Source organism: Medicago truncatula, chromosome 6 (genome assembly GCF_003473485.1).
Source record: "Medicago truncatula cultivar Jemalong A17 chromosome 6, MtrunA17r5.0-ANR, whole genome shotgun sequence".
Taxonomy (NCBI): Eukaryota; Viridiplantae; Streptophyta; class Magnoliopsida; order Fabales; family Fabaceae; genus Medicago; species Medicago truncatula.
This window is the reverse complement of record NC_053047.1, coordinates 3,220,023-3,235,277: the sequence shown is the minus strand read 5'-3', so window position 1 is coordinate 3,235,277 and position 15,255 is coordinate 3,220,023. Positions and strand designations below refer to the sequence as shown.

At 31.7% G+C, this 15,255-nt stretch overlaps 1 protein-coding gene across 1 annotated transcript; it reads right to left on the bottom strand.

The window, feature by feature from the left end:
• Positions 1-1,162: 1,162 nt before the first annotated feature.
• LOC25495287 (plant cysteine oxidase 2) lies at positions 1,163-6,093 on the bottom strand. Its single transcript, XM_013595493.3, has 6 exons — positions 5,850-6,093; positions 5,207-5,465; positions 3,459-3,577; positions 2,886-3,048; positions 2,209-2,421; positions 1,163-1,559 (listed from the first exon to the last, which is right to left on the bottom strand). Exons 2-6 carry the CDS (start codon positions 5,424-5,426, stop codon positions 1,435-1,437), a joined length of 840 nt encoding a protein of 279 aa, XP_013450947.1. The 5' UTR covers positions 5,427-5,465; positions 5,850-6,093; the 3' UTR covers positions 1,163-1,434.
• Positions 6,094-15,255: the final 9,162 nt, after the last annotated feature.

Genomic DNA, 15,255 nt, shown 5'->3' with positions numbered 1-15,255 from the left:
AGCTAGCTTCAATCCAATGTGCTTAATTTCCAAGCTAGTCTTTATCACATGTTTCCATCATATGTACTTACCTATTCTTCTCTTCCACCTTTTCATGTCTCTCTAAGGTCAATAATCTATAAATTAGTTAGAAAAACAATCAAAGCATGACCAACATTTTCCAGCATGTGTACGGTTGGCTATTGCAATATCTGTGTGGTAACTAATTTCACCTCACATGAAAATTAAGATGTCACCATCATGTAAATAATAGGGCATGCATGCAACTATGCTCTCACTCTAGAGAAATGAAAAAAAAATGTCATCTAAACACCAAACTTGTTTTACTTCATATATATATATATATATATATATATATATATATATATATATATACACATCATTCTATGAATAAAATATATGACAAAATTGAAAAATGTAGCATTTTATGCTTCTATAATGAATAATTTTCATGTTTTGTTCTGTTGTTTTTAATACAATGGAAAATTTAAGTATAGAGTGCCTGGAATATTTCATACAAGATTCAGAAGAAGAACTGACCTCAATGAACATAAATCATTCTAAATTTAAACTCAAATCAGATCAATGTGGTCGGTTGGAACTCGGAATGTCTGACCTTACCAGCGGCTTCTAACACACAACATACAAGATATATCATACACACTCGCGTGTGCACACACATATTGTCTGTCATAGACATACACCCACTTGATTCTGACACTTTTACCAATTACTCGCCTTAGATGAGTCAAACCCCCAAAAGATCGAACCCGAAGGTGCTCGCTAGTAAAGTTTCCGCGTGTGTGTTACAACCATCTAGAAGTTTTTATAGATATATAGCTAATTGAAGTATCCATCAACTTTGCTGATGACTAATCTCTATTTTACAATCTAACGACGAGGTAGATTATTACCTGTAAAACTATGCTATCTTAAATTTGATATTCAAACCAAGAAATAAATCATACTCTTTTTGTTTGAAAAATTAAAAACTATTTCAAAATATACTAAGTGGTGATTTTAATAATATTAACAACAAAACTTTATTCTAACTTTGCTAATAGTTATAGATTAAATCACCTATTTCCTTACAACTCAGTGAAAAAATAACTAAAAAAATACTACTATATCAACACAGTATATAAATAACACATTTGTTTAATTTCAATAACAAACTTCTATATTTGATGGCTAAAATTAAACATGGTGCTTCTATTAGCAACATTTCTCCTTTTTCTGTTGTTCCATAACGAAAAGGAGAAGAAAAAAAAACACCAAAAAAAAGTACAATAACAAAGAAAACCAGCATAAAATCTGCAAGATTGATAAAAAAAAAATTGCTTTTCTCCTTTTTTTCTGTAGGGATATTTGAAAATAGAAAATGATTACAAGAACTGAAAGATGTTGTCTATGTTTGAGACAGAATATGATTTGCTAACTCTCCACAATAGTTGGACCACTGTACATTCTTCCTTCCACTTTTAAATCTTCAAGTTGGTCCTTTTCTTGTAGCCATTCATAAACACTCCTTTCCTCTTCTGGTATGGATAGTCCTTCAACTGAAATTTCATGAGAATGTAGTTTAGTTTAGCACACCAATTATGTACATAGATATAATTAAAGTTTATGTGGGGTCCAGCGTAAATAGGAATATTGATAGTGACATGTGGGACCTAGATTGCGTGCAGGCACATAAGCACGCAATGAGACAAATCGGAATCATTCAATCAAGATCAAATGACTTGGAAGCAAGAACAAAAACTGCGCGTAATTGCGTCTTTTGTTTAGTACAACAAATCCCGGTCCAAAATCTAAGTAGTTACTTCTAAGCCATATGATTTTGATCGTAAAGTATACATCGCGTGACTTTGGTTGGAATTCACGACTACAAGAAATCTAAATCCATTATATTGCAACGAATTCCATCCCGTCACGCAATCATGAATCTCAACCATTGTATAAGATCAAACGACTTGCATTATTAATTGTACTTTAAACCCAAGTTTGAATCAAGCTATTCGATCTTTATCCAACAACCAAGATCGCTTAACAACATGATTGCGTGTTTTCTTTTACTGCGGAGAATCCGAGGATATGTTAAGAGATATAGAAATAGCTTAATCATAAAATGAAGTGTACTAGTGAAGAAAGGCATAACTATTTCAAGTAAAATGTCCAAAAGTATGTAGATTTTAGAGAAAAATTTACCTTGGAAGTTGGAAAATGGATAATTAGTGTAGTATGTGCAGTGTCTTCCATCAAAATCAGAATATGGAGGACCGAGAACATCAAGAACTGCACATGCTGTCACTGCTGTGAAACAATGCAAGTTGCCACCATCCTCGGGATATAAGATAGAAGGGTTGCAAGGAGCAGTGAAATCATCATCAACCTTCACTTTTGCTAACCTCAAGTCAGGACCTGCAACATTAGAATATAAATGTTAATTATTTTTCTTTAATGTTATTATTTTCAGCTAGGACAATAAAAAAACAATGATATGAACTATAGTTTTAAATTAGGGTTTGAAACTGCAATTGCAACCACATTTGTCCGTACTTCCCCTTAACATTAAATATTGCAGCGTTACTATGACCGCGACTACAGTTACAGCCGCATTTGTCTGCACTTTCACCTGAAGTTAACAATTGCAGCAATGTAACGGTAACCGCAACTACAACTGCGGTGGTTTGGATATGGACATATTACTTCTAAACTACACAAAAAATCTTAAAATATACAAGGGCATCAAATGTTAATTAAATAGCAATTTTTTCTATTTTAGGACTATTCTATTGTATTGAATATGTCTAGCTTAGGTTCTACAATTTTAAAAAGAATAATAGTACAAAAGCATCATCATAAATAATATAAGTACTACTCACTTTCTGAGGGTTTGAAAATGGTAGGAGATTCAGGAGGCAAGTCAACCACCCAATCATATGATTTGATGTGCATAGTTCCAAAAAGTAGCTTACTAAAAACTGTCATTCCAGGGTGATTATGTAGAGGAATAACACCAGAAGGTGGCAAACAAAATATTCCCATCTGTACATCACATTAAAAATGTGTATAAGGTCACCATCAATAAAACAGAACTCTTCAACAAAATTAAAAAAATAAAATGTGTGTTTTGTAAACTGTCTGATCTAAATCTAACTGCATATTTTGCGAACTGTTTGATCGGATCAAGATTCCCTAGAGTCGAGATATTATGAATTCATGCAGTCAATACAACGGTAACAGTTGGATCAATATCGGATGGTTTGGATTTCAAATTCGGTATTTTGGGTTTTCTAAAAAAAATAATCAAAATGTACATATTTTGTGAAGAGTTCGATCTGAAACCAACGGTCACCAATGCATTGACTGTGTGAATGTAGAGATATCCCGAGTGAAGGGGGTCCATTTTCTTACTAAACATCATATAAACAATTTAGACTGGCTTAGTTACTTACTGAGAATTTCTCGCACTCGTAAATGTGCAAGTATGTAATTTTTGGCCTTCTGTGAGATGCATTTGCCCGGAAATATGGCATATTAGGATCCAAGTCAACATCTTCTGGTTTTATTCCATCTGCTCAAAGGAGAAGCAAGAGTTGTATACTTTGCATGGCACATGAAACTCATGAAAATTTTCAACAATTTACTCATATTTAACCTATAACCTATGAACCACATACACAAAAGCGGCACAGACACTGGTAATAATCGGAGAAATTAAAAGACATTAAATACAATCAAATGTGTTGACACCGACACACTTTCAATATGATGTGTCGGTGTTTCATAGAATATAACTATTGTAATTAACCTTTGGAGTTTTGACATAGACTATATATCATTAACAACTCTTACTAGATAATGAGTTTTTCTATTCATAGGCTTATAGGCTTTAAGCCACCAACAATGTTTTCCCTTTATTGATAATAATGTACTAATAATCACCATACAAAAAACAAAAATGTCAAGAACATTTTTAGCTTTCTATAATGTCCATTGTTATTTATTGACATTTGAAAGTTCTATACCTAATAATAGGGATTTAAACTTTCATTACTAACCTATAATATAGCTAATTAACACCTAATTAGTCCTAATTAACCACAAAGTAAATCCAAATAATCCACATTAGAAGTCAAATAAATTAATGAATGGATATGAACATAAAAAAGGAGAGAAGAGAGACATGAGAGAGAGAGAGAGAGAGAGAGAGAGAGAGAGAGATTTATTATCAATATGTTTGATGTCTCATTCACATTAGACCATGGACTTGACATCACATTGTAAACTGAATTTTTTTTCAATGTAAAATATATATCTCGTGGGGAACAAATAGCACATGACAACATGCAAATTTTTATTTTATTTGATAGCCAAATCAAAGAACCTCGGAATATATAATATATAAATATACAAATACATAAATAAAACACATGCATGCAAATCATGTTAAGACACATCACATCTCACACTAAGGAGAGAAAACAATAGCAAGTACATAAAAGAGCACAAAACCCCCCACACAACTCACCCAATAGTATTCATGGTATAATGATAACATATTAACATCAAAAATTGGTACAATTTTGAAAAAAGTTAAAAGAGTTAAAAACAAAACATGAAACATGACACATGTAATATTTTATGAACAAAACCTTATGAGTTGTGACAAAAAAAAAAAAAATTTAATTATAATTTCAAAGAATGTGAGAAAATTTTGACAAAACACAAGTATCTTCATTTACACAAAAATTTTGACACAAGACACGGATACACCGAATAGGACACTGACACGTATACACACGCAATAATTTGAGAAATACAAATGATTGAATACAATAGAATGTGTCCCTGTCATGTCGGTGTCCATTGACACAAAATATCAAACACGCTTTCAATGTGAAATATCGTGCTAATTAGTAAAAAATCACACCTGGTAAACAATTAATAACAATAACAAATGAAAATTAACACGACACCGACATATAGACACCAAAATAATTGAGAAAATAAAAATGATTGAATATAATCAATGTATCTCGGTATCATGTCAGTGACTAAGAAACATATATATCTGACACGCCTTCAATCTGAAATATCATTAAATACATTGGAAGAAAAAAATACACATCCCATAACTAATTAACAACACAAAAACAATGAAACAAATTAAGAAGAAATAAAAAGAACAAGAACCTCGTACCTAAAACAGACCGCAACTTATCAATGTCCTCAGCTGGTGGGACAATTCCTGTCCCACTAGAAGCAAAGACTTCCTTACAAGTCTCAAAAAGTTTCTGAACCGGCGGCATCTTCTTCTGACGCCGCCGGTTCCTCCTTGACCTGCTGCTAGTAATTGTTTCCTTTGGCAATTCACAAAAATCTCTTCCTTTTCTATCAGCTAAGGTTCTCTCTATCCCCATTCAAACCAAAACCAAAAATCTTTCAACTTTGTTCACCAACTGAAAAATTCAATGCATCAAACTTAATTTCAGCACAAAGGGTATCCAAAAAATAATACAAATTTCAAAATTAACACGCCCCATAAAAATTTCAAAAACAGAGGAAACAGGGGAATTGGATTAAATCATAAAATCTCTCAAAAAATTTCACCAACTGAAAAATTCAATGCAATAAACTTAATTTATACTAAAAGGGTGTCCAAAAAAACAATTCAAATTTGAAAATCAATACACCCCATAAAAAATTCAGAAACAGAGGAATAGTAATAAAAACAGAGGAAACAGGGGAATTGGATTAAAAAATAAGTTAAAAATATAAATAATAATTTAAAATGTAAATATAAATATAAATAATAAGAATGAGGTAAGTGTTTTTTTGTTTACATTGTTTTTTTGGTCACTAAGATGTTTTTTTTGGTTGCACAAGTTGTTGAGGATGTTTTTTGATGAGGTTAAGGATGAAAAATGTTGTAAAATTTGGAAAGAGAAATAGTGAAGGTTGGTGAAGATTGAGGATTGACATTTGATATAAAAGAGGAAGAAGAAGTAGCAAAGAAAGTAGGGGTTAGTTGAGAGAGAGAAAACAGTTGGATTATGCAAAGAGAAGTCAGAAAACCAGGGGCTAAGTTTTGATATTCCAATGGGCTGTTTCAACAGCGGGTTTATAAATAAATAGCTTACTATATAATATAATATATTTCATATTGATCTTATTTTATGTCATTGTTAATTAATCTTAATCACTTCCCTAAAAAAAAAATATTCTTGATCACTAGTTACTTTATTTGGATCTCTAGATAAAGTTGCAAGCACCATTTGAATTTGACATAAACACCTGGTTCTAGGTTTGAATCCTAGTAAATATAACAATATTGATATTGTCAATTAAACTATGTCTTATAAACATCTTAATCATTAATCTATTGTTTGCGTAATTAATTATTTGATAAGATCCACTAAAAAAAATACTTTGATAAGAAGTAACACAAGAGTTGTGAAGCCTATATACGAGATACGGTACGATACTGTACTGATACGTTGATATGGAAAAATTTTAAAAATTAAGATACGATACAGCTGAGATACGTTAATAAAATAAGCTTAAATATGTATTTCGTCCCTGCAAATATAGGTCATTTGAATTTTCGTCCTTGAAGTTACTAATCCTTCCAATCTGCCATTGCAAATATTAATCATTTGAAAAATGGTTCTAATTACATCTGATTAGTAACTTCATGGATGAAAATTCAAATGACCTATGTTTGCAGGGACGAAATACCTATCTAAGCCAATCACCTCGTCCAATCATCACTTGTCACATGGGCACCACGTTGCTAATGACAGCCCACCTCGACAAAAAAACCTAATTAGGATCAAAAGTGAAATGATTAATATTTGCAATGGCAAATTGGAATGATTAGTAACTTCATGGACGAAAATTCAAATGACTTATATTTGCAGAGACGAAAGACCTATTTAAGCCTAAAAAAATTATATAATTAAATGTACAATATAATTATAACCATTTTTTTAACATGCAAATATATTAACAAACACAATAAACCAATCATAGGCTCGTACCACATCAACATGAATATAAATAACATTAACGATTAAGAGAGTAATGATTAGTCAATTACATACACAATATATCCCAAAAAGAGCACCATCAGTGCTATAATATATCCAAAAGGAACATTGTTCGTGCGTATCGGACCACACAGACGTATCCTTCGCGTATCTGGGATGTATCAGAAACTTATTGGATAATTACTTTATAATAAAATAAAATTTAATCTTTAAATACTCTCCAGATACGTATCGGAAAATATCATGCAGGTATCGGTGCAGGATATGCAGAGGATACGGTACATCATCTATTTTGAAGTATCAGGGCTTCACAACATAAAGAGGCATTGTAAAATCCAAGAATCCAAATAAAGGATTCATCAATAGTATAAAATTCTCTTTAAAAAAACAATAGTATAAAGTCGGTTTTAGTATCCCGTGAGCTTAGATCAATTGGTAGGGATATTGCATATAATATGCAGGGGTCGGAATTCGAACCTCGAACATCCCACTTCTCCATATTTAAATGTGTGAGCTCTAACCACTTGACTACTTGACAAAAAATAGTCGGTTTTAGTTTTAAAATGAAATATAAAATTCATTTATTAAATAATACTAATTACATTATTAACGAAGGTTAAGTCTAACGAAATGAGTTTGTCATTTACGTCATAAAAAAAAGTTTTTCATGTAATTTGAAAGAAATTTAATAGTTCTAGATAAAAGTTAACTTAGCTGTAAAGTTTTTGTAACAAACTATGTTAGAAAGTTATATATATCAAACAAAAAATACAATATATATTTCTTCAAAAAAGAATACTATATATACAAATACGTATCAAGTTGAAATGGAAATACACATACCATTAAATAGAAAAAATTATGTTTTATTATAATATAATTTCCACTTTTGCGACATGGATGTATTTAGTTTACTTTTTGAGTTGTATTCATATAAAAGGAACAAAGATTAAAATACTAGGAGATGTTTTCTTTCTTTTTCAAGTTGGTGGTTTAGACTATTGTTTTTTATTCTTACAAATCCTCATTCTTCCCATGCCACTTTTGCGTGCCCCTAAATAAAATTATGTGAAGCTATAAGTATAATACCTGGTTTTGATTCGATTTTATATTTTCTCAAGGTGGGGCACCTCAACGATTTTTTGGGAAGGGATAATTGGGAAATTTTATTTACAAGTAATTGTTTATGTACTGTATAATTATTTTATGAATGCATTTAATGACGTGTTATAACGTTAATTAATGAATATAAAAACATATGAGTTGTCATGTTTATAAATTAATGTGACAATTGAATGGATGAGGTTGTAATAAGTTTCTTTCATTTGATAGCCGTTTGGTTATTCTGAAGTTTGTCATGTCCTCTCTTCCGGTTTACTTTCTTTCCTTTTTCAAAACTCATGTAGGTATAATTTCCTCTATCAAATCTATTTTTTAATAAAACTTTTTGAGGAGGGGGTGAGTACCATAGGAAAATGGCTTGCATTAAATGAGACTCTATTTGTTTACCTAAGGAGGATGGGGGCTGGGGTTTAGGAGGGTGGGAGCATTTAATTTATATTTGTTCGAAAAGTGATTTTGGAGAATGTTGGTGGAGAAAGAGAGGTTGTGGTACCGAGTGTTAAAAGCTCGTTATGGTAAGGGGGGGCTTAGTGAGGGGGATAGACATGCATCAGTGTGGTGGAAATCGATATGCAGAGTTCGTGATGGTGTTAGTGAGGGGGTTGGGAGGTGGTTCGATGAGAACATTCGTAGAGTGGCAGGTGACGGGCGGGATACTTTATTCTGGTATGACAACTGGATAGGGGACATCCTGTTGTGGGTAAAATACCCACGATTGTTTGATTTAGCGGTTGATAAGGAGTGTAAGGTAGGGGATATGGGGTGGTTGGGATGGAGAGGGAAGGGCGTGGGTGTGGAGGCGTCGTTTGTTTGCCCTTTTATGTAACATTGTTTTGCAGGATAATGGCCATGACTACTGGTGGTGGCTGTTAGACGACCCTGCTCATGGGTATTCAGTGAAAGCATCCTATCACTATATTACTACCACATGTGCTAGTTCAGACAGGTCTCGGGTTGATGATATTTGGTGAAAGCATATTCCTTCCAAGGTGTCTTTGTTGGTTTGGCGTCTACTTCAAAACGGTTTCCAACTAAAGACAATATGGTGCAGCAGAGTATTCTTCTTCCAACGGATGGTGCGTGGGCAGCTGGTTGTGATGACATTGAATCAGTTTCACATCTTTTTTTACATTGTATTACTTTCAGTCAATTGTGGTCTAATGTGCGGAATTGGTTAGGCATCTATTCAGTGCCATCTGGTGAGCTTCGACATCATTTTATTCAGTTTACCAAGATGGCAGGCATGCCAAGAACTACACATTTATTCTTAACTGTGATTTGGTTTGCAACTGTTTGGGTGATATGGAAGGAGCGGAATAATCGTGTCTTCCAAAATACGATATCCAATCCTTCAATACTCATTGAGAAAGTCAAGCTAAATTCATTCTTATGGCTGAAATCTAAACATGTGGCCTTAGCTTATACTTACCATGATTGGTGGAGACACCCGTTGTGTTGTATGGGTGTGTTTTTGTAATCTTGTTTTCTCCATCGGTGCTCTTTCGGGTACGTTGACTTTGTAGATATGTAAATTTTCTTTCGGTTTCCTCTTTGCGCACCTTGTGAAAGAGGAAACACCTTTGAGTAATATATATTTCATTTTGATTTGTTAAAAAAAAAAAAAAAATTTGCTTGATCTCAATCTAAAATCATTTTGACATGTGCACACATTCATAAGTGAAAAGGTTAAAAGAAAAATAAATTAAACAATGTTACTTTTAAAATAATTAAATCATATGTAAATTTATGTGTGCACGTCCAAATAATTTATATCCGTGATTGTGCTCAAACAAGGTTTGTTCTTCGTAGAAAAATGAGTTGGGTGTGGAGTGTTTGGCTATTATGGATAACATTGTTTTACAAGATAAATGGTGTTAAAACAATAATTAAAGTGAGAAGTTTTGGTCAAGTAGGCTTATATAACGTTGATGCAAAGTAATGTATTGCAGCTTCTTCTATCTTTGTTGTTGTGTGGAACAAATTGGAACTTTAGAAAGTTTCTATGTTTGTGTATGTAGTTGTTGAATAATAGATTACCGTCCAAAGATAACTTGGCGCGTTCGGAAATTTCTTAATAGGTTGAATTCCTGAGTTTGGAAAGGTGTTCTTAGAGGTGTTGGAGTGATTTTGCATTAGTAATGCCCTTGTTAATAGATTGTAAACTCATTCCCAACAATATAGTAGGGAGAGCATTGGTAAGAATATTGTCCATGTTAAGTTTGGTTCTATTTGATTGGCGTATGTTTGGTCCATATTGAAGATGAGAAATATAACGATCTTTCATAATATTGAGGGTAACATATCTTAAGTGGTTAAAAATATAAAGCGTTTGTTTTGGCCTTGTGTATATAGTGGTGTGATGAAATAACATTTTTATAGGTAAAAACGTGTTTGACATTATATTGAGATAACATCGGTCTTTTTAGCAAGTAAGCATGTTTGACATTTCAATATTGACATAATTGAGTCCGTCTTTGCTTCATTTAGGTTTGCTCCATTTACCCCATTTACCATCATGGATATGTGACATGTGCCAAAATAGAAAACCAAGGGTTGGGATTAAAAGTGTTGGAAAGAGCACTTGTTTTATCAAAAACAAGCTACGCGCGTTTCTCTGTCAGATCTATCCAAGGTTACTTCTCTGGCAAAGAACGAATCAGACTTTCATCACTCTTTTTATTATTTCATTTTCCATTTCTTTCATTAATTATCAAATTCAATTCTTCACATATTGCTGCTTATCATTGTGGTGGTATGTCATCCGTAACTCTCTCTTCAAATCTCATCATCATTCAATTTCACCCTCTAATTTTGAGAAAAATCTCAAGCAAAGGAGCAGCAAAATTATCCAAACAATACTTCAAATCAAGCAGTAAATCATTAGTTTTATACTGAAAACGAAATTTCTTAAAAATCGAATCTGCGGTACTGAGAATACCATTGAAGACGGAGGTGGTTTTTGAAGTTGACGGCGGCGGCTTGACTGATCTGATCGGAGATGGAGAGTTCGAAGACGAGACGGAGAACGGCGATGGCAAAGTTAGGTTGGGAGGAGAGAGAGAGAGAGAGAGAGAGAGAGAGAGAGAGAGAGAGAGAGAGAAGCCGTGAAATGATGATGGTGAGAGGAAGAAGAAGGAGCGTGCATGATTTGAGAGAGAAACGTGCGTAGCCTTCTTTTTGATAAAAACAAGTGCTTTTTCCAACACTTTTAATCTCAACCTTTGGGATAAATTGAACAAGTCTAAATGGAGCAAAGATGGACTCGACATAACTCATGTAAATATGTCAAATTACTCTCAAATTCGAAAACCTTAGAACCAAAATACCTAACAAAAATTACAACGATATCATCATTAAAGGAGCCCTAGTTCAAATTCACAAACTCAATCTCTAGTGTCGGGTGTTATGAGATAGCACTTAAATGCATTATTTTTTTTTTTTTGTTAAATAGCCTAGTGGCTAGAACTCACACAATTTAATTGTGAAGAAGTGGGGTGTCCGGGGTTCGAACCCCGACCCCTGCATATAATATGCAATATCCCTACCAACTGAGCTAAGCTCACGGAATAATGCATTATTTGTATATGTACTATTATATAATGTTTGCTTTAATTTAAGGAAAATGGCAAAGAGTATCTTAAGAGCATTGGTCCAGCATGTTTGCAATTTCAACTTGTCTAGGTTTGCGTGCTTCACTTTGTCTTAGTTAGTTCATGTTATTGGTTCATGTTATTAATCCATACAAACACCTGTGACACTAACGTGAAACTTGGGGGGGAAAAGTCAATGGATCTAAGTTCTTGAACAATAAAAAATTATTGGAGCACGCGTTTGGACAGAAAATAGGGTCCCTTGGACACCAAACAAAGATGTTTTGTTTAGTTTAACAAGCACTTCAAAATTAAGCTCTCTTCGAAACACTTAAAATCCTCATGAGTCATGCTCATATATAGTATATTATAATTAAAATATATCAAATTATAATTATTATTTTTTTATTTGTCATCCGATTTTTAGAGGAAATGATGTCTAATAATCTGGGATTTTTGACCGGAAGATAAGTAACGTCTAATAAAAAAATTGTTCTATCCAAAAATCGTACTCGTTCTTTTATTTAATTGTCTTCCATTTATGTGCTTTGATTTAATTTATATTATTCAAGTATAACCAAATAGAAAAAAACTTTCATAAAAATATATCAATAGAAAACTCTTATAGAGGCCAATGTAAGTCAATCCAATTGATAAAGATTCAACATAAATCTTATAAGAATTCAAATTTGAATTGTGTTCTTGATGTGAATACCTATTTGGTCGATAATATGTAAAAACTGTTCTTGCAAATAAAAAATATGTAAAAACTTTGTCGGCAACTTTTTATATTTTGAACTTTCACTAAATTAAGTGAGTTTTCAGAATTCAATTTACCTTAAAAAAATTGTAAAGAGAAGCTAGCTTTAGTGTTACGTAAGTATAGTAGGATTTTATATACAATAAGATATGCAATACTATGATATCTCTTGGCTCCAAGTTTACATGTTAGTGCCTGTTTTAAGGAAACATTGAAGAAGACGCGGTTTCCTAACAAATGTTTAGTGTTTTTATTACCAGATTCGATTCTGATCATGATATGGTTATTGGACAATATACAATATGATGCACTTTTTAATCTTATCTTATAGTACTATACTTGGATGTTATTGGCATGCAATATTATAAAGTTCAAGAGTCAAGTGCGTATATATGATAGGTTACTTAAAATAAGGAGTATTCATATGGTGACTCAGTGAATTCTAGAAGCAAATATGACTCATCTTAATTTATAAGGATCTAATCTAAGAAATAATATTAAATATGTTATGGTGCACTTGTCTTATTGCGGGTGTGCATTTATCTATATAAACATTGTATGACCTCATAATAAATCAATGAAGAATTTCAGTATTATCTTTAGTTTCTTAGAAGTAGTTAGAGTAATTTAGTACTTGATAATATTCATCACCTATCAGTATCATTATTTATTTTTTCCGTTAACATTCCGATATTGAGAGAATAAGCTCCTGATAATGCAGAATTTAGTCGGAGGTAAGCAAAACATGACCAATAACTTTGTTTTACGCAAGAATCAAACAAGACTCTCATGAACATTGTTATTTATGAAACTTATTATATTACCTTATTGCTTGATTGAGTATATATCATTTTTACTTTTGTTTTTTCTTTCTTCCAAAATTGCTCTTAAATAATTGTAGGTAATTTATTCATCATATCTGACAAAAATTAACCATGTGAATGAGTTTGAAAAGTGGGACAAAACTTACCTTGTAAGTAAAATGTACCTTGTGTGTTTATGAATTACATGTGACTAGCTTTCATTAGTTATAGATAGATAAATCATCCACAATTCTTCAAAGCACAAACTAGGTCTCACTTTAATTTTATATCATCATCGCAAAGATACGTTCAATGCTATTTTAAAGTTTTATGTAGTTAATCTTATTTCTTCAAAAAAAAAAAATTAGTTAATCTTATTCAATAATATGCTATGACAACACTAGAAATAAAATTAATTTTATGTAGTTAATCTAATCTTATTTGATAATATGCTATGACTCAATACAACTTATATAGTCTAAAGATGAACCAGCTAGTCGAGTCATTAGTTGGCTGGTAAAAGCATCAAGAATATCGAATGAGACTTCCTGGTTGTAATGTTGAGCCTAAAGAATATGATGTTAAAACTTTAGAGGCCTATCTATCAAAGAAATTTGTTATTTTACATGTTATTGAAAGTTTGAAACCAATTTCCCCAACACGTTGATTTTAAAAGGAAGTGGTTAAGAGTAATGTCTTGATTATAAAGACATGAGCATTGCATGCACACGATGGTTTCATCTGAAATATAAAAATATTATTAGCGTAATTTGGTTTATGTAATCGATTCTATTTAGTAGGATAAAATTTGATTGTTTTTGTTGTGACTAATGAAAACTTTTTCAAGAGTCACATAAATCATAATAGTTAACTAAAACATGCACAATTGTTAATGGAAACTATTATTTTGTTAAGAATCCGTTAGAAAATCTGTTTTGTAAGGATACATTCATCTTTCCTCTCTTGTATTCATTATAGAGTTTCCTATATAAGCTAATTTGTAAGCTTTTATACACTCAATGAAATTCATTTCTTTATTTGTCCAACGAAAAACAGAATTTGCTTTTCTTTATTGAGGCAAATAAAATAAAAAAGGGAAGATACATGGTAGAGTACTACTAACTCTACTTTAGACTTGATTCATTAAGTGGAAAGAAATCAACACAATTAGAAGAAAATTATAAAATACCATCTCTATCTCATAATAATTGTCTTTACCATTTTTTTTCTTAAAATAATTCTCACTTTAGATAATCAATGTAGTATTTATTATTTTTGTCCATTGTTATACACTTATTTATTGAATTTTATCCAACTTAACTACTTCACTAACTACAATTAATAAAGGTATTTTAGTAAATAATACTAATATTACCATTAAAATCGATACAATTAATCATTTCCTTAATAATCGTGCAAAAACCTTAAACGACTATTATTTAGAGACCGATGGAGTAATTAAGTTGTGCAAAACACTAATTTAAATTTTATTAATAACAGTGATTTTGTTTATGTTTTATCTATTGTTGTTTTGGGTTGTTGGTGGAAGTTAGAAGGCTAGAAGATGAATGTATGGTGGGGAGGTTTATGGAGATTTGGGGTGTTGTTGATCTTCTTTTACGAAAGTAATTTAATTTACATGATTAATAAGGAACATTCAGAGACGGAGTTAAGAATTGAGTTTATAGGGGATCATGACCTCTATTGGTTCTCAATATATTGAGTCTAAAAAAAAAAAAAAATTCCTTATACACTATCATATAAAGTTTACAACAAATAAATATAAAGATTTAAAAATATAATAAAATACTAGTATAATTTTTTTAAAATTTTGAGGGAATCATGACCTCTATTGGTTCCCCTTCTAAATTTAATTCTCAAATGAAACAATTTTTAGTCACACTCCATTTAAAAAAACGAAGAGT